Consider the following 25,568-nt stretch of genomic DNA (forward strand, 5'->3'; position numbering starts at 1 on the left):
TTGGATATTCCCTAGGATGCCGGGTATAAATGGAGCATCACAGCTACACTAGTTAAGGTCACTTATCATAAAGTAAGACAATTTAAAGTAATAAAGATAGATGACTCTTTGGCATTTTTCAAAAGGAACTTGAAATAAACCTCCACTAGAATGCAAAGTTAATTATATCAAAGATTCTTATCCCTTGTTCATTTCTGTAGTTAGAATGCCAAGAAAAATGTCTGGCATATAGTAGGTACTCAAACAATTAGTGAATGAATTTTGCCATAGAAATAATGTTTTTACAAGGTAGTTTAGGTAAGCTGAAATAGTAATGAGTCTATGTTTTCAGGGTAAAATAGATTTTTTGAAGAATGATATCAAAAACAACACTGTTTCCCCGGAATAATATACTCAAAGTAGAAAACAACGCAGAAAAAGTTTTAGTCTGGGGCACTTGGGTGACTCAGTCAGTTCAGCATCTGACTTCAACTCAGGTCAAGATCTTGCAGTTCATGAATTCGAGCCCCATGTTGGGTTCTGTGCTGATAGCTCATAGCCTGGAGCCTGCTTCTCCCTCTGCCCCTCCCCCGCTCTCTCTTCCTCTCTCTAAAATAAACATTAAACAATTAAAAAGAAGTTTTAATCTAACGATCTGTTTTTTTCATTGGTAATAACAACAATATAAATTACTTACCACCCATGGTTACGAATTTAAAGGATTGCCTGGGTTTTATAAAGGCTATGACTTTGTTTTCCTAAGGCTTATTTAGCTTATAGTTCCCCCTTTAAAATGTCAAAAAAAAAAAAAAAAAAAAAAAAAGTACAGGGCTCAGCCAGTCCCCCAGAACAGTGTGTGGGTATTTTGTTAACACCCTTTACTAAGCTCATTTTTTCAGTATCATCCCCTTCCTGCCTTTCACTGCTCTCATCTTGGTTATTTGCACCATAGCTCATCTCTCTTTCACACAAACCTGTCTTTTTCTTAAATGCCATGATGCCAGATAAATACTTCCTGTGATCTATTTTCCTAATTACGTATTAGTATTAGTGTTATTTTCTTTGAAAAAAATATAGTTTTGTATGCTACTTTATAGATCAAATGAATGTTCATGGGCTAATATTACAGGTGGAGATGCCACTTATAGCATTATTTCTCTAGAAAAATATTTTATTTCTAAGCATTTTTTTAATAAATTTTTAAAAATGCTTATTTTGAAAGAGAGAGAGAGGGAGGGGGTGGGGAGGACAGAGAATTCAAAGTGGGCTCTGCACTGACAGCAGAGAGCCAGATGCAGGGCTCAAACCCAAGAACCATGAGATCATGATCTCAGCTGAAGTCAGATACTCAATAGACTGAGCCACCCAGGCGCCTAAACATTTAAGAATACAATCTACATGTTAAGTTGGGTACTGACTACCTACAAAGTGCTGTACTAGAAATTAATTTCAACTTTTTAACCTATTTCTTCATAGACTATATTATTTACAATGCTACATTCTATAAATAAAGCACCTGATTTGCTTCTAAAGACCAGACAAAACCAGGTAATGGAAAGCTCGATGATAATCTCTAAACTTTTTTATTAAAAACACCTCTGCATGTTTTCATGTTTGCTATAATGAATACCTGCTTTAGGATACATATAACCAGAATACAATTATAGAACTTTAGCATACACCTTCTGAAGACATTTATCAGGCATTCTAAATGTCTTCTGATATCCACTGTAACTCAGGTTAAACATATACTTGGTTAGGTATTTGAACAAATTACTTCTTTAGTGTAAAAAAATAAGACTAATAAACAAGCAAACGCCATTAGTTTATAATTATTACCCACAGCAAATATTCAGCACCCTAACAGAAAATTATCTTGCTCAATTTAAGTTTGTAGTACTCTGGTTATAGAAATATAGAGAAATCTGAAACTCTACTGAAGAAAAAAGCTAACCCATGCAAGAATAGGTATCAGTTTTCTATGATATTGAGCATAAGGGAGAAAGGGGAAGCTAAATTATTTTTATAAACCTTCAAGTCTTATAAATCGGCAAAACCAATAATCTCTGCAAATTAGAGTAAGAATTTCAAGAGTGATATTTACTTTGCACTTGTTATTCTGCAATGCAGTATTTTCTGATATTCCATGTGCTATTCCTTCATAATTCTTTCTAAAATCAGCTAACATTACTGTACAAATTTTCCCTAAACATATTTGTCAATCCTCTTTCTATATTGGCTACTAAAAGCTACTAAATCATTTATAAACAATAAGAGTATACTGCATCCTTGCAGAAGTTGGCACGACTTTGTAATAATAGTCAGCTTAAGTAGGACTGTCAAATTGATAGGATGTCAATTTCAATTAAAATGACTAACGAGGGTTTAACAAAGCACATTTAGGTTCCACATCATTTTAAGATGTAATGTGAATTATTTTTAACTTTTCTACAACTTAATCACTACATATATCTTACCACTATTTTTTTCTCCATTTCTATAATGCTCTCACATCAAAGACAAACACTGGTAGTCCATAGTTGCTTAAAATAAAAGTCTTTCCAAGGGGAAAAAAAATAGTAAGATTATATACCCAAGACAGGACCCTGACAGTAATCAAGAGTCTCCAGTGAGCAGAAATAAAGGCAAGGTCTGCAACGCCATCAGTGCAAACTTCTTCCATTAACCTGGTGAAAACACATTGTTTGCAATGAAAGATGCTTCTGAGAGGAGCCAGCTGTGTGTGCATGCAGAAAAAAAGTTACAAAGCATTAATCTAAACTACCTTGTGGGATAGTTTTCTAATTAACCAAAGTAAACACACTGTAATTTAAATTTACATTATGATTTATTTTTTAGTGGTTCAATTACTAAAAAATACAAAGTTAAGACTTCTCTGCTTAAAACTCCCTAACTTCTCAGAGAAGAAAACAAAGTATTATACATGTAACATTCTATTATACCATTATTTTTTTAAATTATGCAATTTTAAGGGCATAACCTCATTATATCTATGATTAAGTGATATCCATCACTTCAGTAAGAGCTGAAGCCAGGTTAACTGTGAAATTTACGAAAGCAAATAACAACAACAACAAAAATCTGATTTTTCAAATAAATAGGACTACTGAAGCTTTTCGCCATGTAAATGGTAGTGTGTCTTATAATGAAGTAGAGAATCTATCTCTGAGCACCAAGAAAGCAAGTTAGGAACAACTTTACAAGTCTTTTAAACTTCCCCTTAACTTTCAGCTTTTAAGGAGTGAAACACAAAACACTGCTTAAGAGTGATGGTGAAATTCTAGAACACAGATGCTCAAATTTTTCCCTCTAGGATATTCTGAATCTGTGTTCCTTACTCATTTAACTCTTCTCCATTACTTAAAAATAAAACAAACAAAGCTGGTGGTTCATTTTACTAGTATCAAACACTACAGGTCTATCTCTTCCTTGGCATAATAATAAGAGCTTACACGTTGGGGGAGAAAAAGGAAAGAGGAGTAAGATTAAAAAAGAAAATACACCCCCACCCCCTGCAATCACAACTGAACTGCTTTTGAGAACTAGCTATGATCTCTCCCATTGCCTGAGGGACCTAAGCCCAGGCTGGAAAAACACTGCTTCATTTTTACTGAAAATGGATACAAGAATCTGGAGATAATTTCCAACTCCTTTTACAATGAAGAAGAAAACAACATTTTAGCCAATTGGTATCAAATGACCAAAATGAAATTTCTCATAGATTTACACCCACCGCAAAACTCTGTTACCAAAGAATAATTAAATTACAAAATATGTCAACACTAAAGGAAAGAAAAAAAAAAAATCAGAGGCAATCTAATCCAGGCATGAGGCATAATCTTTTTTATATCACTACTACTTTAATCCATTTAACCACAAGCACCTAAAATGTTATAATTTCTGCATCCTCAATTCAAATTGAATACTAGGATGAATCTTAAAACCATGTATCCATTGAGTCCCAGATTAGAAATGTTCCCATAACCCAGTGTAAAATATCCAGAGTATTCTGAAATGTATTATGATCTGGCTATACCCGTATGTTCAAGCTTCCACTTAAATCAGAATGCTGTATTTACCATCTCCTAAATTTCACAGCTATATTGTCGTAAATCATAACCCACTACCTGAACTACCTTATTCCCCTCCCTCTACCTAGTCAAAGACTCAACTCAAGCTCCATATGCTTTATGAAGCTTACCATTAATCTTCCAGCCGAGACCATTCTCATCATTTTCTGAACTCAAAGCGCTCACTACTGTAATTCATTTGCTATGTATATCATGTGCTATCTTGAACTACAGTGTAACACAAATGGAAAGAAAGCATTCTCTAGATCTAGATTGCCTGAATGAATCTTGGTTCTACTGCTATTATGTGATCATCCATGTATAATTTCTCTGTGCCTCCAATGTCTCTTCACTTGTAAAACGCAACTAATACCTTTACCACCTCAGAGGGCTATTTTGAATATTACAGATTTATTTGTAGTTCTTGGCAATAACTTGTTTTCTATATAATGAAATAAAATACTAAACTTCCAATACCAAAAAAGTAGTATGGGAATGTATACTAGGACAAATAGATTATATAATAATAAAAAATTAAGTTATTTTTACTTCAGATACAATTCCAATTACGTTTAAATCTTTTAAGCTTTTCCATGAAAAGCTAATCTAGAAGGTACAATTCTCTATAAAACACAACAGTGTTGTGTCAGGCTGAAAACATAGGTATGAGTTGACCTCTGTATAAGTAGAAAATGGATGCCCAACTCTCCACCCCTTGTGCAGCCAAGTAACAAACTTCACTCTGATTCCAGCAGAAAATGAAGATTTAGCCTCTGAAGAAAGTGAATCTGAAGTACAAAATTTATGGGCACCTGGGTGGTTTAGTCAGTTAAGTGTCCGACTCTTGATTTTGGCTCTCAGGTCATGATCCCAGGGTTCCCGGGATTGAGTCCCACTCTGGGCTATGTACTATCAGAGATTCTCTCTGGTAGCTATTCGGATTCTCTCTCTCCCACTCTCTCTGCCCCTCTCCTGGTCACACTGGTGTTCTCTCCCACTCTCTCAAAATACATTAAAAAATTAAATTAAGTTAAAAAATTAAAATTGAAGTACAGAATTTAGATTAAGGCAACTGTATTGAAATTAGAATAAATGAAAACCTACTCAAAGGTTTTCTCACCTTCAAAACATGTGCAACAGGCTCATATACTCAGGCAAGGAGATCAGACTCTCCTAGAGAAATCAAAAGGTCCAAAAGACCAATAGAAAATGACCTTATGATCTACCTGTAACAAAACTAGCTTCAGAATTACCAAGCTATAATCTCCAGTGAAGCTAATCAAGCCCTACTTACATATAGTTTCCAATTTGCTTAAAGTGCCTGACTCTCGAAAATAAAAGGAAAGCCAGGAATCTCCAGACATTAGAGCAGGGATCAGAAAACTTTTTCTGTTAAGGAACAGACAGTAAATATTTTAGGCTTTGTGGGCCATCAACAGTCTCTGTACCATATTCCTCTGTATGCTTCTTAATTTTTTTTTAAACAACCTTTTAAAAATGTTGAAACCCACACTCAAGAGCTATACAAAAACCGGACGCAAGTCAGTTTATCAATCCTTGCATTAGAGCGTAGCATCTTACATAAAAGAGAAAAAATGAGCAAAGGGGAAAATAACTTGTTGGAGAAAAGAAAGATGATACCACCTGAATAAAAAAAAAATTATATATATACAAATAGATACACACGTTTTTATACAAAGATATCTATACATGAGATATACCTGTATTTCATAAGGCTAAACAAAGATCAATACATCTTGGGAACAAGAGCAGGATGCTATGAAGGCATGGTTAGGTATCAAAAATAAGCTCAGAAAAAAGTCAAATAGGACAGGCAAAATCCATTTTAAAAAATAGGTTTAAAAGATAAAGTTGAAGAAAAGTTCCGTCAAGCAGTAAAGGGTAACAAAATAAGAGAATCAATCTAGGGGGTACAATATCTGACTAACAAAAGAGACAGAAAGAGAACAGGGGGTGGGGGGATTACAAAAGGGAAGAAGTTATCAAAGGCATCATAAAATAAATTTCCAAACTCGAAGCTTCCAAATTAAAATAGCCCACCAAAAGCCCAGCACAAAGAATGAAATAAAGATTTCCAACATGGTACTACAAGATCACAAATCTTCAAAAACAAGACAAATGAAAACTGTAAAACTTCCTGAAAAGAAAAATAAAGAAAAACAAATCATATGAAAAAGATTACACATCATGACACTGTACTCCTTAACAGCAAAGTCTGACATTGGGTGTGATGTCTTCGGAATTATGAAGGAAAATACTGATGACGTGGAATTCTATATCCAGGTTAATGAGAGTACAGATAAGACAGCAGTCTAAAACTAGTTACTCTGCATGCACACTTTGGCAGAAAGCTCCAGCAAAATATATGAACAAACCAAAAAAGAGAAAAATGGTGAGTTCTGGAAATGGGAAATGAAACTTGGGAAAAAGGCAAAAAGAATTCCTAGATAACAACAAAAGGATGATTATCTAGCAGGCCTGAAGGGCAACCCTTCCAGATAAAAGCTAGAGAATGGAGGGTCTCCAGGAAGAGCATCTCCACAGGGACCAGTGAGGAAGGGGAGTGAGGGGGACATGGGGACAGGACACAACTAAAGAAGTTATAAGCAACCTTGAGGAAAGGTAATGGAATTAATAATAAATACAAGGAAAAAATAAATATTTAAAAATGAAAAAATTATAGAAGCTATAGTACCTTATAATGCTCACATATGAATAATATTTATATAGGTTTAATTATCATTGAATATTGACAATTTTCAGTAAAATTATAAAATAATTAAACTAAGAACATAAAAGAGAGGAAGAAGCACAGAGGATGGCATAATTTAAGAAAAAAAATCCTCACCTATCAGAACTGAATTAATAGTGTAAGCATTATATTTAGAAATACAAAGATTTTTGAAAACCAAAATAATCAGCTAAAAACATGAGAAGTGGCAAGGAGGGTCAAGAAGGGGATTCTTGGTTTTTAACGCATTAAGAACTTTTGTCTACATAACCTATGTGTACATATTATTTGATAAAAGTTAACATTTTAAAAAATTCAATCTAGATTTTAATAAAGTCTACAACATACCCCTCAACTCCAGAAAACAGTACATTGTGTCCTGGAGTTTAACAGAACCAAAACTACTTATGAATTCACAGTGTAAAGCACATGTATATGTTTTACTACCTTTTAAATCACGTGCACTGAAATTTTTTCCACATCCTATTAAAATATACCGAAATGTTAATGGTAATTAATACTAACCAACTGTTAGAAATGTTTCAATGCTGTGGAACAGTATCATCATAAATCCTTATGATTTCAAAACAATCTAATCATCCATCCACTGACAAAGACCTGATGTATAAACCACCCAGAACAGAACAAATATTTAACCTGTTTTATAAAGAACTAAACAGGCATTTTTCCAAGAGCTCTATTCTTTCTCCAAAATAAAAAAATCTGTGTATTTTCCAGCAATAACCCCAGTGCCTAACGGTTTATTCCTGGCCAGTTTATTGCTGAACCAACTGACATCTACCCTGGGATTATATTTTGTAGAATCTTCACCATGTTTCAACTCAAAACTCAACTGCTTGTTTTACCAAACTTTTAGAGCAATGTGTATTTTATTCAGTTAATATATAATAAGACCGAAGAGTAGTATATGATAATAGACTAAAAAACTTCCTGAGAAGGAGAGAGACTTTTGTTAGCATTTGATGTAAGAGAATATAAATCTGGCTTTTTTTTTTTTTTTTTTTTTAAAACAGAAATAATTACACCATGGTACCCCATTTAGATTTCCTCACTGACAACTTTGGTAACTTTGAGATCACTTACAGAAACGTTCTGTACTAGCTGAGATAGTAACAAAGTTTCTTATTGAGCTACTTATCAAATTTCTCTAATACCTATGTAACAAATTATTTTGAAATATGGAAAAATCCTTTTATGCTCCAATCTCATGAATATGCTTATTAAACATAAATTACTCATATAAAAAAACAAATAATAAACCACACCTGAAATACTTTCTTTTTTTTTTTTTTTTTTTTTTTTTTTAATTTTTTTATTTTTTAATATATGAAATTTACTGTCAAATTGGTTTCCATACAACACCCAGTGCTCATCCCAAAAGGTGCCCTCCTCAATACCCATCACCCCCCCTGCCCTCCCTCCCCCCCTGCCCTCCCTCCCACTGAAATACTTTCAAGTATCTGAATGACTTTCAAAATAAAATTTCTTATATGTAAAATAACTTAAATTTAAATAATTTAAAAATGAAATTTCTCTAAAACAGACTTTAAGTCTGTTCTTTCTTCCACAATTTCCAAATAAGTAAGATATACTTACTTTTGTCCTTTCATAAATAAATACAACCTGATAATGTAAATAACATTAGACCAAAAAAATTAAGCTTCTGTATTTATAGACATGCATAACAAAAAACACTATGTAAAAGACAAGACAGTTCCTGATTTACGATTTAATGAAAATAATGGTCAAATGCTTTCTCTATAAGTTCTTCCTGCTACCTTTATTATTTTCATAGATAACTGTTAATTAGACTTTCACAGTGAATATTATATTAGTAAATATTCAAAATTGTATATGCAAAACTACTGATGCAAATGGTCATTTTCAAAATTTTTCTTTTAATAATTTTTTTTCTTTTCCCTTTTAACCTTCAGTTCTTAGCTGAATGGATCACATACTTTAAGGGCTAATTTATTTTAGATCATAAAATTTCAACCTTTGAGCTAAAGAAAAACAGTAGGGGTGGGATAAATTTTTTTCTGCCACATGGCTGACATTTTTAAAGTTCTAATTCAATATCAACATTTTTTGCAACCGGAATTAGGCCATTATAGATGCAAATATAAAAGTTACAACAGGAAAGAAAAATCAAGGACAAGTGGAAAGATTCAATCAGTAGGAAACATTTTAAATATATTTATCTTTGAGCCAGAGAAAAGAGCTTTTAAATAATGAGAAAGCTTAATTTTTAGATCTAAGATGGCAAATTTCTCTCAGATCTCGGATAACAACTTAAAGAACATATACTTATGGAGACACTGTTTCAGTTTAGTTTGTACTTACATTGTTTTAAAGACCCAATTCTCCTATTAAGAAAATGTCTTCTACATCCTAACATCTTGAAATTATTCAAAGATATTTATCAATGTTTTTTTTTGAGAAGGAAATAGAAAGAGATCATATTCTGAGAGTAAGTATTTTGTTGCCAATAAACAAATATAATGGATACTATCCTAATAACAGAGGATTCTCAAAAAATTTTTCCCAAAATTTATGGTTATCTTTTTAAAATCATGTTTCCACTCAAGTAAGTCATTTTCATCTAAAGTGAAAGCTCTCTACTCTGTGAAAGATATGGTCTTGTTTTGGTGACCACTAACAATAAAGTTTTTTTCTATTCAAAGGGCTAAACCTCTTAACACCTATTTTTATATAAAAAGCAACCAAAATACTCAAAACACATTATATTTTGCATTCTCACTGCAAAGAAACCTAAAAACTATACCAAGATTCTGCTACAGTGTGTACAATGAAAACTAACAAGTACATTAATCCTTAATGACCTATCCAGTAAAATCCTTTTAAAAAGAATTGATCCTGTCTTCCAACTTAAAAAACAAAACAACCAACTTGGATAATTTAAAGAAGTTTTTCCTATTTTCTAGGAGAAGAAGTTTCAATTACTTTATTTTAAAGAGAAAAGAAACAGAACCTAAATTTCTCTCAGATTTAAGCAAAAACTTTTGCATGTTTAAAATCTGTCCCACAAAAGCTTACAGACACAGCCTCAACCTAGCCAAATTGTGGAAGGAAATAATGGTCATGGATTTCTGAAAGCATAAAACACAGGTTTTATTTCAAAACAAAAGCAAGCAAAAAAATATAGCAGAACAATGAAGACTATCCTTAAATTTTTAGGTGTAGGAGAAAAATTCTCACTTCCTAGCTAAAAGGGGGAAAAAAAATCTCAATTATAAATTAATAAATCAGAAATACTGATTTTATCTCTCAAAGTAAGTTCTCTATGTAGCTCTAGGTTTCCAACCTGAAAGGTAAAAAATTTGGCAACATTGGTATCACAGAAGACCTTTAAGAGTTTATAAAACCATCTTTGACACACCATGCTATGTACAAATTTTCAAACAAGTACTTTGGCTTAGATTCAAAAGCTTTTACTCTGTCCCTTTCTCACTAGGAGACGTGATAGCTTATGCAGTTCACTTTAGGGTTTAGTGCTTCATTTCTCTTGTTAATATAAAACAGAACATTTTGTAAAGTAAGAATACAGCAATTTAGAATCCTTAAGGAATTTAGAAAAGGTGACAAGTTGTGATAATTTGCTATAGCTGTCTATTTCCTATAGCAAACAAGTGCAGCATTCAATTTACAAACATTTAATTTACAAATCTACACAAAAAAAACTGAAATATTTAACACAGAAAACCTTAGAATTTATTTCAATTTAAACCATCCCCAACTTTTGTCGTTGTGTAAAATTTGCATGGCTGGCAACCAAGGCAAATTAAAAATTTAAAACACAGCCTTAAAAACATACATAATAGGGTTTTGTACCTTAAACCATCCACATTGTAAAATACAAGCAGTGTGGAAATGTGACTAATGATCCAGTCCTTTAACCAAATATAATAGGACTACTGAGAAGCTTTATCATTCTTTGTAGAATAGCTTTCTTCTCACTCAAATTCACGTAATTGACTCAATATTACTCCGTGATACAGCTTATTCATAAGGAAAGATTCTTTGAAAAAAAAAAATCCATAGATAGTAGAGTTTTAATTTTTAAAAGTTTTACTTCCACCCAAGGACTATTGGATTTTTTGAAAGCATCATTTTTACCTTTCTGTCTTCCTTTACTCATAAATAAAAATGATATACTTCATATTATAAAATCAGTAGACATTTCTCCAGTGACTCTAAGCCTTCATGGACCATCATGCAGGAAAGACAATTAACACAACTGTTCCATCCTCACTGTAAGGCTTTCTTTACCTTTTACCTTCCCCACACCATGTAACTCAGCATAAATGGAACTGGAACACACACACTTGACCAAATAAGGTGGTTACAATGACAAATGGGCAAGGGAGAAAAGCTGAGAGTTAGTTTGTGTTTAGGAGTGAGACTGGAAGGTGTGACAGCTGAGATGCATGTACAACTCTGCTGAAACATAGCAAGTAGAGCTGATGATAAAAGACAGCCTAGTTTTAGGTAGCAGTTCAAGATTTTAGTGTCACAAGTTTAAAAAACTCATTCCTATGCTTTCAGAACTTCCAAGATTCTGAAGAAGTTCTAATTGTTGCCCTACAAGTATGTAAAGCAAAACTCATGGGGAGACAAAAACAAAATGACCGCAGAAATAAAACAGTTTTCTTCCTTGCTTTTAAATGAACCAATTATTTAAGTTATTATACGTGTCTAAATTTGGGACCACTTTAACAAAGGACATTTTATCAGTAACAACTGCAGAGAATTTCTGAATTAACTGATGTGTGTATGACTCTGGAATTAAGTGGAGCTATTGTCCTATGTAATCAATGGAGACATGTGTTTGACTAATAAGTAGGCACATACAATAAGAAAATAAAGAGAAGCCAAACAGAGGTCACAGCAGTTATACTCTGTGCATACGATGTGAAAGGCATACCAGATATGTTATAACTAAGATAAAAGATAGGCTATAAACAGACTCCTCCCTAGTGCTAATCTGGATATGACATTAAAATTCTGGTTTCCTGCATACTACTGAAGGCAGTTGATCATTTTCTCACACGATGCAAGTTTGAAGGAAAATCACATACCTCAACATATACACAATTCTACTTTCCTTCTTCCCTGTCCCTTTTGTGAAGGGTCAAAGTTGGCAGAAAATAGCTTGGATTCTAAAGCCCTTCACCACTTCCTGTCTTCTCTAGGATGGTGGGGACAGCCAGCTACTAGATTCCCGCAGAGATGCTATTGTTTGGTGCATTTCACGAGTGCACTACTCAAAACTAAGCAGAGCCAGTTCAGTGCTGAAGACTGTGTGGGACCTTTGCTCTCACATTATTAGGCATTACTGAGTGAAATGAAAGATGAAATTTATTCACATAAACAATAGTCTGAGTAGCTCTTAAGAGGTACATTTTTCTAATTTCTCTGGTAAATAGGTACTAAGGGTTGTATCACATTAAATCAAACTGGTTATCAATGCACTATTTATGCATTTCAACATAAATATCACAAACGTTATCTGACATCATGCTATCAACCATGAAGAAAATGAAGACGAGCATACTCCAAAAAAAGCGATATTTCAGAGAACATGAGAACTCAAGTATGAAAAAAGTAACATGGGAGCTAGTGCTAATTTCCAAGTTAAGATATTTTTGGTGTTTATATAACCTGATGTCTAGAGATGGGTCTTTATTCTGACTGCATAGTACTTTCACATATTTAATACTATAGAATTAAATAGTAATATTCTAAATGCTTCAACTTAATCTCCTGTTGAAATGAGTATAGCACTAGACATCTGGGGATGTTTCTCAACTGACACACATGATCAGTATTTCTATCCAACAGAATATATACCTGGTAAAGATGTCAACTCTTAAGATTTTGTTCTGGCTCTTCTGGTCTACGTTATACCTAACTCAATCCAGAAGAGTCAACAAAGAACATACTGGTGTTGAATGCCAAGTCATATCATATATTTAAAATAGTATCCACTTATAGTATTAAAAGATAGTTCAGCAGTCTCTAGCTGAATATAGAAGATGTAGAACATGCACTTATTCTTACTTCCAAAATTTGACTAAATAAACCATATAGGAAAGAAACTAAAAGCCATAAGAAACAAAAAATAGGAAGAGATGACAGTTTCTAGAAAAGAATTATCAACAAAAGTTGGAAGACCATCTAAGTAGATGGGACAAGCAAAAACCGATTTAGGTTTCAGCTTTCTCTGTTACACTGGGTCTACAGAGGGAAAAAAATCCAGCAAAAAGAAAGCCAGCTCATTCATAAAAAGCTTCTGGAAAAGTCAGGAATTAGAGGTAAGTGGGCACCTTTGAAGGCAGGGTTACAGAATTAATGCAAACAGGATAGGCTGTATGTCTGTGTTAGCAATAATTAGACTTCTTACAACTTCTCTTGCCTAAGCATACAGATTAGGTGATGGTCGTCCCTTAACTCTGGCAGAACCTTAGAAGAAATACTATGAGAAAATGTTAAAACCAGAAAAGACTGGGCTTGGGAATATTTATGCAAAACTTAGGGTGGCAATGAAGACCTGAAAACAAGGGGCACAAGGGGGACACAGGCATGCATTTAAATTAATGCCTATACACTGAATGCTGAGTCTCTGAGTTTTCTTCCCCAAACGGTATCTGTAACACTGGCTGTTACACTTATACCCCAAAGATGAGAAAATGGACAACTCTTGTTGGAGAAAATGACAGACCCAAACAATCTGCAGACAATAATATTAAGAGGTCTCCCCCAGGATAATATAAAGTCCCCACTTAATCATGCACAAAAAAGGCCACCAATCAACAAGTTGCAACCACTTGCACAAAACTTCTAACTTTTAAATTCTTCCTTATTAAATATAAACAGAAAATCAAAGGACATGAAACATTTAAGAACAATCTCGAACATGACAATGATTAAAGCAAAAGGGGAGGGATACTCAGAAAATAAACAATACAAGGTGCAAATTAAAAATTAAAAGATAGTAATATCCTTAGAAATATAAAGATATTATGTATCCATGACACAAGAATGCTATGAGAACATTCCAAGTTTTTAAAATTAAAACAACAACAACAACAACAACAACAACAAAATAACAAGGGAGTGCCCAGGTGGCTCAGTCAGTTAAGCGGCTGACTCTTGGTTTCAGCTCAGGTCATCATCTCAGGGTTCATGGGATGGAGCCGTGAGTTGGGCTACGCACTGACAGCATGGAGCCTGCTTGGGATTCTTGTCTCCCTCTCTCCCCATCTCTCCCAAAAATAGATAAATGTTTTTAAAAAGTTGATATAAAAAATTCAACAAAAGGGTTAAAAGAGAAAATTAAGAGAAAAATTAAGAAAATAGTATAGAATAAGTGGAAAAAGGGAGATATATTAAAGAACCATTCAAAGGAAGAATATGCCATTACCAAGAGTCCCTGAAAAAGAAGACAAAAAACAGAATCTTATTAAACAGTCAATATAAAACTTGTGGATAAAAATAACAGATTGAGCATTTCCACTGACTTTTGGTCTCTCCCTAACCTCCACCAAAATGACAGTATAAAGGAAACTTGTTTTGGGGTACATAAATACAATGAATGAGAAGAATAAAAGCAGTAAAACTCCAGAAGCCAGAAAGCAGGCAGGTAAATGGTAACTGACTAAACAGCATGAGGAAACTCAAATGGAAAGCTAAGATAAAACCTGATGTTACTGCAGAGCTCCCAGGTAGGATAAGAAGTGGTCAGATGCCATGTAATTCTCTACAATGGGCTAAAGTGCAAATGTGCTTATTAGGGGTGGCAGGAGATATTAAAAAGAAGGACTAGTAAAAAGAAGCACTACTAAAAAGCAGCACTTTAAAACTGCCCCCACCTCAAAGAGGTCTGGAGATTTATGCTTTGGAGAGGGTAAAAAAGATGATCCCTGGCCCATCTAGATGTTTCAACAACTTGCCTCACCATCTGCTTAAAACTTTCACTCAGCTTTTTAGTGGCTTAGACTTCACACAGGCAAAAACAATCACCAGAGCTAAGAAAAGCCCTTAACATAAAAGACTACAACCAAACCAAGCAAACAAAAGCAACCTACAACAAAAATCATACTTGGCAGAGAGACAACTCTGAACAAAATCAACATCTCAAATAGACACAAGAAGATAACCTAATCTAAAGCAAGCAGATTTCCTTAAGGTGGGACGGGAAAACAAAAGAAGAAGAGCTCTTGAAAGTAATTAAAAATTACAGCAGTGGGGCACCTGGGTGGCTCAGTCAGTTAAGCAGCCAACTTTGGCCCAGGTCATGATCTCACGGTTTTTGAGTTCGAGCCCTGCATCAGGCTCTGTGCTGACAGCTTGGAGCCTGGAGCCTGCTTCAGATTCTGTGTCTGCCCCTCCCATGCTCATGCTGTGTCTCTCTTTCAAAAATGAATAAACATTAAAAAAAAATTTAAAAATTGCAGCAGAAATTAGAAACAGAGACTCAAAGGGTTGGGAATATTGAGAAAAACCTCCCACAAAATTAAAAACTATCAAAATATGAACACATATGAGAGAAAGAAGAGAATCTTAGCCAGTCTAAGAGATCCAGTATCTGAACAATAAACATTCCAGAAACAATGAAAATGGAGAAAAGAAAATCACAAATAAAATAATTCAAAAAAATATTCTAGAAGTTAAGAACATGCATTTCCAGAGAGTAAAGTCTCAGCAAAATGGATGAAAACAGATTCACAAAAGGGTACATCACCATAAAATTTCAACACCTTACGTAGCCAAAGAAAAGATGGTAAAAATTCCAGAGAAAAAAAGAGAATATACAAAAAATCAGAAACTGGAATGGCAACTAGAATTCATTAAAAGAATGAAAAGGAAGACAATAAAACAATGCCTTCAAAATTACCAAAAGAATAACTTTAAACCCGGAATTCTGTTCTCAATCAACAGATCAAGTAATTTTCAGCCAGAATAAAATATTTTCAGGAATGCAAGATCACAAAAAATGCACTTCTCATGCAACCTTTCTTAATACTAGAGCATATGCTCCACCCAAATGAGAAAGTAAACCAAGGAAAAGACATGGAATATAGGAAAAATAGCTCCAAGTCAAGAGAAATAAAGACAATCCCTAAGATAGTGAAAACTGGTGATCCCAATAGGATAGCTGTGCATCAAGTGGAAAGATTAACCAATTGAAACTGGGTCCAAGGACTCCACAAGAACCTTCTCAAAGATGAAACTAACATACTACCTGATATATCTGATATATTGAGAGATTTATACAACCAGAAGAGTTTTAGGTTGAATTAAGATCATGTATTAAAAAAAAAAAAAAAAAAAAAAAAAAAAAAATGCAAATGAAAAATTAAGGCAAATATTTATCTGTGAATAGTATTTATATAATTACAACATAAACATTAAATATTCCTCTAAAAAATGACATTACTATCTCTAGAAGATGAGGTGAATGGGAAATGTTCAGTAATAGATGACAAATGTGCCAAGTCCTCATTTCCAGAATGAAATGGTAATAGTAACAGTTATAGCCTAAAACTAAAAACAAGCAGTAGCTTTGTATGCACATGGAAATATGGTAGGAAACCTCAAACAGAAAGGAGCTGGAAGAAATTATCTCTGGAGAGGTAGAAATGGAGGAGAAAATATTTAATTTTAATAAAAGGGGAAAAAATTGCCCAATAATAAAGGATGACTTCCCAGATATAAAAGCTAAACCAAGAACTTAACCCAATCAGCGATGAAAACTTCATAATACCAAAAGAGAAAAAGCATCTGGAGGGTGTATGCAATGGGAAAGGGAGGCATATTCCAAGAGCAAGAAGACATCCAGTTTCTCAACAATTAGAATTTGTACAGAGTCAAACCATCAACTAAGTATGAGGAAAAAATAATTTCAGGCATGCAAGATTATATCAATAAAAAAATGTAGCACCCCTTTCAAGGACATTATAGGAGGCAAAAGGACATTATAATCAAGGACATTATACTGGCAAAACAGTAAGCCAAGGAAGGGCAGATGATGTGATCCAAAAACAGGCACAGGGAATTCTTAGAAAGTCAATGAAGAAAATCCCAGGTTAACAGCTATGCAGTCAGTTTACAGAATTGAGAGCTCCAGAAAGATACTTACATGGGAAAACAAAATAGAAATGACTTATTTGAACTACCAAATTTTAGAATTTTGTAAAAAAAACTTAGCTTCTATGTAATGAGAATAAAAAAATTGTTCAAGGAAGGTAATAAGACACTATAATGCTTTGCTGTAATAGTATTAAAAAAAAAACTTATTTGTTTTTGAAAGAGAGAGAACACATGCACGTGAGGGCAGAGAGACAAAGGGAGAAAAAGAATCCCAAGTAGGCTCTATGCCATCAGCGCGGGGCCCGATGTGGGGCTCAAACCCATAAACTAACTGTGAGATCATGACCTGAGCTGAAATTAAGAGAGGTTTAACCAACTGAGCCACCCAGGCACCCCTATAAATAATATTTTCAGGGGCATCATTAAAACTGACTACTGATTTGATGGAACAGTTATTTCCTTACTGTTTTGGGAGAAGGAAGGGGGAGAATGATACAATAATCTAAAATTAGAAAAACACCATTATCCCATAATATTTAAACATATGGAAGAAAATATCAGAATATCTAAAACAGGGTAAAGTGGCTCCTCTGTGCCCTAAGATTCACATGAGAAAGCAAAGGAAAGGTACTGGCATCTTTTCTTATATTTCACTTTTTAAACTACCTCTACTTTGGAAAATTTTTTCTATTAAATATAGAGGATTTCAACAAAGAAAAATTCTCTAATAATCTAAAAGTTTTTTCAAATTAGAGATGAGGTCTAATTGTGTTAGCTGCACAAGACGAACAAATATATAAGTTAATATTAGTGATGTTTTGAAGGATACATTGCAAAAGATAAAACAAGCAGGCACCAGACTAAGCTGATATTCATTTCCTGTGTGGGCTTCATAAAGTTGTAGTAGACTTCAGTTACTAGATACACAAGTGTAGCAGCTACTGTGAAGTCCACCAGCCACTGGTATTCTGGAAAGTAATGCAATGCTGAAAAATAAAAGTTAAAAAAAAAGTTTACTTAAACTTTCGTAAGTAGCTCAGGAGGATTTATCTATAATAACTTTAATCATGCTAAACTTTACTCAATCTGTTGATATGCAATGTTAAGGTTTGCAAATAGGAGAATCTAAAAATGCAGAAAACAGATCAAGAATGCTGACATCCAAAATTATATTTTAATACCTCATAAATTAAACAATTTTTAAAACCTAAAATGATTATCAAAAATGATTTAAACTGTTAAAAACATGATTGCAAAATGAGCTGGTATTTTCTTAGCGGAGTAGCTGTTTTTTACAGAAATTAAAAAGCTTTTTTTTTTTTTTAAAGAATCTCAAGGATGATACTTTAACTTCAGGATTTAACTTGGTATACAGTCCTACAGACTTACATACATTTTTCATTTCTATGAAGGAAGAGGTAAACTTTGTTACAGTTATTAACTGTACTAAAGGCGGATTAATAATTTTGTGAGTTACTACAGATTGAAATAACAAATATACTTTTTATTCCCTCCTGTGCTCCTGCAAGAAAAGCTGATGAAATGCCTGTCAATTTTCCATAACACCATACCCCTTCAACAAAGGGTTTACATTAAAATTAGCATTCTCTGATAATAAATGATTTTATCTTTTTCATCTCAGATATTCTTGTTTACTTCTGCCAGAGTAGAGTCCAAAATATCAACATCATTTTGTAGAAGACCTCCTGAAAATGTGCAAATAAATCATATACATAAACATCAATTCCTACGTTCCCACTGGCACATAATAAAACGATCTACGCTGCTTTAGAAAAATTTTAGTTATAAACTGTAGTATCTGAGGATATTTTAAAATCACGCACTCACAGAAAAAGTATTTTGAAAATAAAATACCAGACTCAAAGTAAGACTTATTTACAATATCAAAACAAACCAACCAGACTTACATCTCTGTGAGATAGCAAAAATTCCAAATCCTTCTACGACTGGGTCAATTTTTATTTGCTTCAAGTTATTATGGGTGTGTTAGCTTTTTTGTGTGTGAAAGATGTAATAGCCTAGGAACAACAGTCTGATTTACCCTCAAGCAGTTGAGGGATTCTTACCCTCTAGCCACCTCTCTTCCCCACTACAATCATCCTTTTGAATAACCTTCCAGAAGGAGGACAGGGAAATGGGTAGAACAGATAGACAAATATCCATTTATTTAAAGGCTTTCAATTTTTATTAATAACAGGTGAAGTAAGTGTTCCACACATGCCCGCTCACATTCACAGAAGCTTCCTCCAGAGAACTCTCACAGCAAACAGCCAAGTGACTTTTCAAATACTCTTATACGCTTTAAGAGGTTCTTGTAATAGAGCTAATACAAATTGAGACAGACATTCAGGATACTTATTGGGATACCAATAATATATACATTCAAAAAAAAAGTACAAATTATACACATGCGTGGCTACATATTTAACCCAAGTATTATATTTGTTTTGTATTCAATAATATACATATGTGTCTTTTAATAGGCTATTAGAATCAAAAGAAAATTTATAGTTCATCAAGCCTAGTGGTTTGTGTTAAGCTTGTGACTATACCTTAAATACAGGCAGAAAATTCTCTACTTTTACCTAAACACACATACACAGCATGCATTCACAAATGATTACGTAAATATAAACATAAGTAAAATCTCTCTCCATTATTTTGCTCTTGAAATTATGTGACCACTTGTTAAAACTAATACCATTCGCAGTTAGTTTCAAAACTGTACAAATGAAACAAAATATTGAATAAGCTATGTTCTAAAGACATAATTTAAATCTTTGTAAGTTCGTTAAAATAGCCTAGTTCTCATTGACTGTCTCTACCACATTTGGTGTGTAACCCTGGCCAAATTATTTAATTGAGTTCGAGTCCTTGCCCCTCCCTCCAAAAAAAGGTTGATAATCGTTACATACCCTATAGAATTACAAGAATGTTAATACAAGGAAAGCACTTACAACAATGCCTGACAAGTACTCAGTTGAAGCTATTATTAAAGTTAGTAAGTTGATAATTACTCATTTAATATTAGTTATTAGTAAAAATTACAAAAATATGTACTAGAAATCAGGGAGAATGTATAAATAAATAAATATATATATATATATATATTCTTGTATTTACACATCTGTGAACATTTTATACAAGCACACATATAAAATTAGTAAAAGAAATGTGACAACCAATCAAAAAGTCAAAGTGCTTTTAAATGTTTTAAATTTTGCATGAAAAATAATTAAAAAGAAAAAAAGTGGATGACATAACCAGTCGAAAACCAGTATGACAACTGATTTATACCGTTCCTCACGGACATTTTTTGGGTTCTAGGACACTCTTCCCAGGTGTGTGTATATATATATATATATATATATATACATATACATATATATATATATATATGTGTATATATATATATATATGTATATGTATATATATATATATATGTATATGTATGTAAAATATTTGTAAATATAGAATCAACTTTCAAATATCTTGAAGTCATTCTGTATCAATAAATAATTCTATATGAGATGCTACATGAATCTCTTAAGGCTTTTCTGGGGTGGTTATGATTTATACATTACCAAAATTATTCCTTTTAATATGTTATTTTTATCCCTCACTTATCATGTAAACCATTAGTTCTCAAAACTGGTCAAAAATAAGAGTCACTAAGAGCATTTTAACAAATACAAATTCAATTCCCAGAACTCACTCTAGATTTACTGGATCTCCGGAGGTAGATATGAAGAATCTTTATTTTATTTTTTTTTTAATTTATTTTTTTAATGTTTGTTTATTTTTGAGACTGAGAGAGACAGAGCACGAACGGGGGAGGGTCAGAGAGAGAGGGAGACACAGAGTCTGAAGCAGGCTCCAGGCTCTGAGCTATCAACACAGAGCCCAATGCGGGGCTCGAACCCACAGACCGTGAGATCATGACCTGAGCCGAAGTCGGAAGCTCAACCGACTGAGCCACCCAGGCGCCCCAAGAATCTTTATTTTTAAGAGCTGTTCAAATGATTCTGATGTACAGCCCCATTTGAAAATCAGTGTTTAATACAGTTTCACCTTAGATATCATTCTCTTATACGATTCAAATAATTTCACATAAATTTCACTTTAAATTTAAAATCATCATAGTTATTATGCAATTATAAACACTGATATACAGGAAAAAAAAAACCAAATGACTTATTAGAGATACACAGTGGGTAAAAGCAAATATTGAATTCAAGTTTTTTGATTCCTAATCCAATGTTTTAACATTACTTATTTTTGAGAAACAGAGCACAAGCAGGGGAGGGGCACAGAGAGAAAGGGAGGCACAGAATCTGAAGCAGGTTCCAAGCTCTGAGCTGTCAGCACAGAGCCTGACGCAGGGCTCAAATCCACAACCGATGAGATCATTCATGACCTGAGCCAAAGTCGGATGCTTAACCAACTGAGCCACCCAGGTGCTCTCCACTTTGTTATTCTAAAACCACTTTCCTTTCTACTAAACATGAGCATAAAGCGGAATCATTCTACTACAGGTAATTAAATACAAACACACAAATGCATTTCTGTAAGCCATATCATAAAAGGAGCAGAATGGCACATATGGTAAGAAGTCTAGAATTCAAAATAACGAAAACTGACTGTGATCTCGACATAAAACAGAAACTGCATAACAAACATGTAAGTCAGCCTCTTCTGAAAAATGGGAAAAATAATTCTTAGTACAAGTTAGGTGAATAGACAAAGGAATTTAAATGAAGTCATTTTGAGCTTCTAAGTTCTGAAAAAGATTTCGTATTCTGTAAAATGGACTTAATGATTAAAAACTAACCAAAAAAATCTAGCCACAATAGATAAAATGGAAGCACTTTCACTAGCATAGTATAAAATGAGATTTACAAAACACTTTACCAAGATTCCCCTTACCTAAAGTATCCACTTCTGTAACTGACTTTGTTTCTAGATGGAGGTCAATATCCTTTGGAATGGTTAATGGCTTACTTTCAATGTGACCATTATATTTCCTATAAAAATCAGACAAGTGACACAAAAAACAAGTTACCTACACTGTTATCCAAGTGCTTGTATCAACTAATCACAAAAGAGGTTTTAAATTTCACAGTATAAAAAAAAGCAGAATTTCTAATATTTCATCAAAAAAGGAGGTAGAATACCCAAAAGTAGTTTTTAAAGGGGTGGGGGACTACGAAACGTAGATGTAAATTATTACGTGAATCATACAGATTACCGGGGTAAGAGGTACTAAATTAGTGACAAAATCTTGATTGCTAGCTTAGCATTTCACTCTATTTCTCTTATTCTCTCTTCTATACATTTAAAGACAATATAACATCTCTTTCTTTAGGTATAAGAGTAAAAGCAATTCTAAAATTAAAGAAATACCATTATCACATAATATTTAAACAAATGGAAGAAAATCTCAGAAAACCTAAAATAAGGTTAAGTGGCTCTTTTTCTTCTTCTGTTTTAAACATTTGTTATTTATTTTCGAGAGAGAGACAGAGCACAAGCAGGAGAGAGGCAGAGAGAGAGGGAGACACAGAATCTGAAGCAGGCTCCAGGTTCTGAGCTGTCAGCACAGAGCCCAATACGGGGTTTGAACTCATGAACCAGGAGATCTTGACCTCAGCTGAAGTCGGAAGCTTAACTGACTGAGCCACCCAGGTGCCCCAAAAGTAGCTCTACTATGACATGACACATAAAAACTGGAATCTTTTCTTGTATTTCACTTTGAAACTATTCAACTATTTCTTTAGGTAGAAGAGTAAAAACAAATGAAGACAATACGCATTTCTCTTTGAAATTATACATGTCTACACATAAAGAAACCTGTAGCTATAAACAAGTCAGAGTTGAAGAAATATACTAAGATTTATGTGCATGAGAAATTCAATAATGTGAACACCTAATCTGGAGTTGCTCTGAGAATCACAAATGGGAGAAATAAAAGAATTCTTCAGGTACACATGTGATCATTCCTAAATTTAATTTTTAAAGACAATCACATGTATATAGAAAATAATAAATTTTCAATAGCATTAATTACAATACCAAGACACATTTTTCAATTATTGTGGGAAAACCTCAGTAAAAATATTAATTATGTCAATAAATCAAGCCTTTTCAGAATAATAATAAAGAGAAGGAGGGCTTACACTTAAATATTCAATGATCTTCAAGGTGTATTTGTAATAAGCACAAAAGAGAATGGCAGTAAGATCAGAAAAAAAGGTCCTTTTTAAAATTTTCAATTTCATGCCAAATAATCATTAATGCTTTAAAAAACTCTAGCACCTACAAATGCATTAGCCCAGGTTAATATAATTTTTATGATACACATGAGAAATTTGGTGACAAGTTGTTGTCAATGACATTCTGTAATATATTAGAATCATAGTTTCAGGTCCTAAAATCCTCCTCAGTTGAGGACACTAAGGTCCATATAGAGAGGGTAATTATCATGTACTTTTCTTGAGAATTCAATTTAAATAGAGATATAAAATTTTAAAGCTGGAGAGATCCTAGAAAATTACTAAGTTTGGTCCTTCCATTTCACAGTAAGTTTGGTCGTCCATTCAGTGAGGTTTATTAGCAGGCAGTTTTCTTCATAAACTTTAAATGTTAATATAATATGCAGCAACTGAATGGGACCTAAGAAGTTGTACTGTCTACCCCTTTTATTTAAAAACTAATACTGAATAAAAGCAAAACCTGGGGAAAAAAACAAACCAACAGGTATCTGTAAATGAGTTATAGGGTAAAGACACAGGCTATGGTTTTCTCCCCAGTCAACCCCCACCAAGTTTTAATATGATGGCTGTACTGTTTTCATAATTTAAACACAAAGAAGAATAAAGTTAACCATTCTTGAGTAAAATATTCGCTTCTGTGCTTATATATTAAATTACTACATATTGGGTTTTTTTAAAGGGTAATTTAAAATTATGTTAGATCATGGATTTTGATCTCAAATGTATTAACTGCACATGGCATAAGCAGTAAATGTTCATTTAACCAAAGTAAAAAAATATATTTATATCAAATGTGTCAAATATTAACACTTTACAAACTCAACAATGTAACTTACCTATCTTTTCTGCTTTTCCCTTTTTGCTGCTTCCCTGCAAGAATTCTTAATTCTTCTTCTGTAGGATGTTGATACCATCTCAAACTAAGAAAAAAAGAATCCTTTTAAATAAAGAAATTAAAATCACCAGAATTATTCATTTATGGTACAAATATTTATTGAGTTTCCTACGTGTGAAGACACTGAAGGGAATTATCAGGTGAAAAACTCTCATCTGAATTAAATACTACTGCTTAAGCCTTAAAAGGGTTTTGATTCAAACCCAGCACTTACCAAGCACTTACTAGATGCCAGACCCTGCAATGCTGTTTGTAGATATATTTCTTAAAACTGACATTGTATTAATATATATTAAGGCTATACAGGCTTACTATTAAAAGTAAACGGAGTGAACTTTGCAGGTAAGAGCACATTAGAATTTCCACCCACCCCTCATTTACATAGAAGTAATTGACAGTTGTCTTAAAAAGAATCCTTTGTCCTCAAAATTACAAGTAGTCTTTACTTTCCTATCCTCCCCTCCTTTACCTGGAGAATTCTGAAACTTTATGTGTTGAAGAATTAGAGTAAAAAGTTGTACTTACAAAACCCTTTAAGTTAGGGTTTAACTAACCAACAACAGGGTGTATTCACCTCCACCATGTAGTTAGAACACCCAAACAAATCACTTACTCCCTCCCAAGCACCCACCTGTTCATTCTCAATTTCCTATCTCACCTGAATTTCCTACCCACTACTTAAATTTGATATTCTAGTTTCATCTTCAATGTGCCCTCACCACATATTATCATTAATTCTGTTCTTTAACTCTTAAAATTTTAACTTCTCTGCTCCCTGTAAGAACTTTAAGTTCAGCACATGTCCCTCTCTAGCTCTATTGGCAACACTCTCTAACTGGTCTCTTTGTCTTGCCAGGACACTCTCCTCAGTGCATTTTGATCCCAACTTTAGTTATCTTTCCATAATGCAAATCTTATTAAGGTAAATGACTGTTTAAATCCTTTATAAGAGTCTTCTCAAGGTAAAACAGTTAAGTGGCAGCTAGGCAAAGACTTTTGATCAAGGCCCTGTTTTTATAAAGGAGAAACATACACCTAGTATTGCTAAACCTTCCAATTTTTCACTTACAAAAAAATCTACATTTTTAAAGTAAAATGTCACAATTTAAAAAGTTAGCAAGTGATTTGCTGTTTTTAAAAACACTGCAAAACTGGCAATTTGAATAATGACTGGATAGTTGATGACATTAAGAAATTACTGTTAAATTTTTTTTAGCTGTAAAGATAGGATTATAGTTATTTTAAAAGCTTATATACTTTAAAGATATACACAGAAATATCTATGAATGAAATAATATTTGCTACAAAGTAATATGTTAGGGGGAGGAGAGATGAAGGGGAAAACAGATGAAACATGTTAACCACCAGCTGTTAATTGTGATATGTACATAGGAGATCATAAAAATCATTACATATTCACTGTA

The 25,568-nt window shown here is 33.3% G+C and overlaps 1 protein-coding gene across 6 annotated transcripts in view; it reads right to left on the minus strand.

The window, feature by feature from the left end:
* TMEM161B (transmembrane protein 161B) overlaps positions 1-25,568 on the minus strand; it is a 72,133-nt gene that overhangs the window by 14,124 nt on the left and 32,441 nt on the right. For 5 of the 6 annotated variants that reach the window (XM_042942976.1, XM_042942984.1, XM_042942967.1 and 2 more), the window contains 3 exons: positions 24,086-24,169; positions 21,904-22,001; positions 17,786-17,942 (listed from right to left, as the gene is read on the minus strand). In XM_042942976.1, coding sequence (XP_042798910.1) covers positions 17,786-17,942; positions 21,904-22,001; positions 24,086-24,169 — 339 coding nt within the window. The remainder of the gene's footprint in view (positions 1-17,785; positions 17,943-21,903; positions 22,002-24,085; positions 24,170-25,568) is intronic. The other variant, XM_042942986.1, reaches the window with a different exon arrangement.

Source organism: Panthera leo, chromosome A1 (genome assembly GCF_018350215.1).
Source record: "Panthera leo isolate Ple1 chromosome A1, P.leo_Ple1_pat1.1, whole genome shotgun sequence".
NCBI classification, from domain to species: Eukaryota; Metazoa; Chordata; class Mammalia; order Carnivora; family Felidae; genus Panthera; species Panthera leo.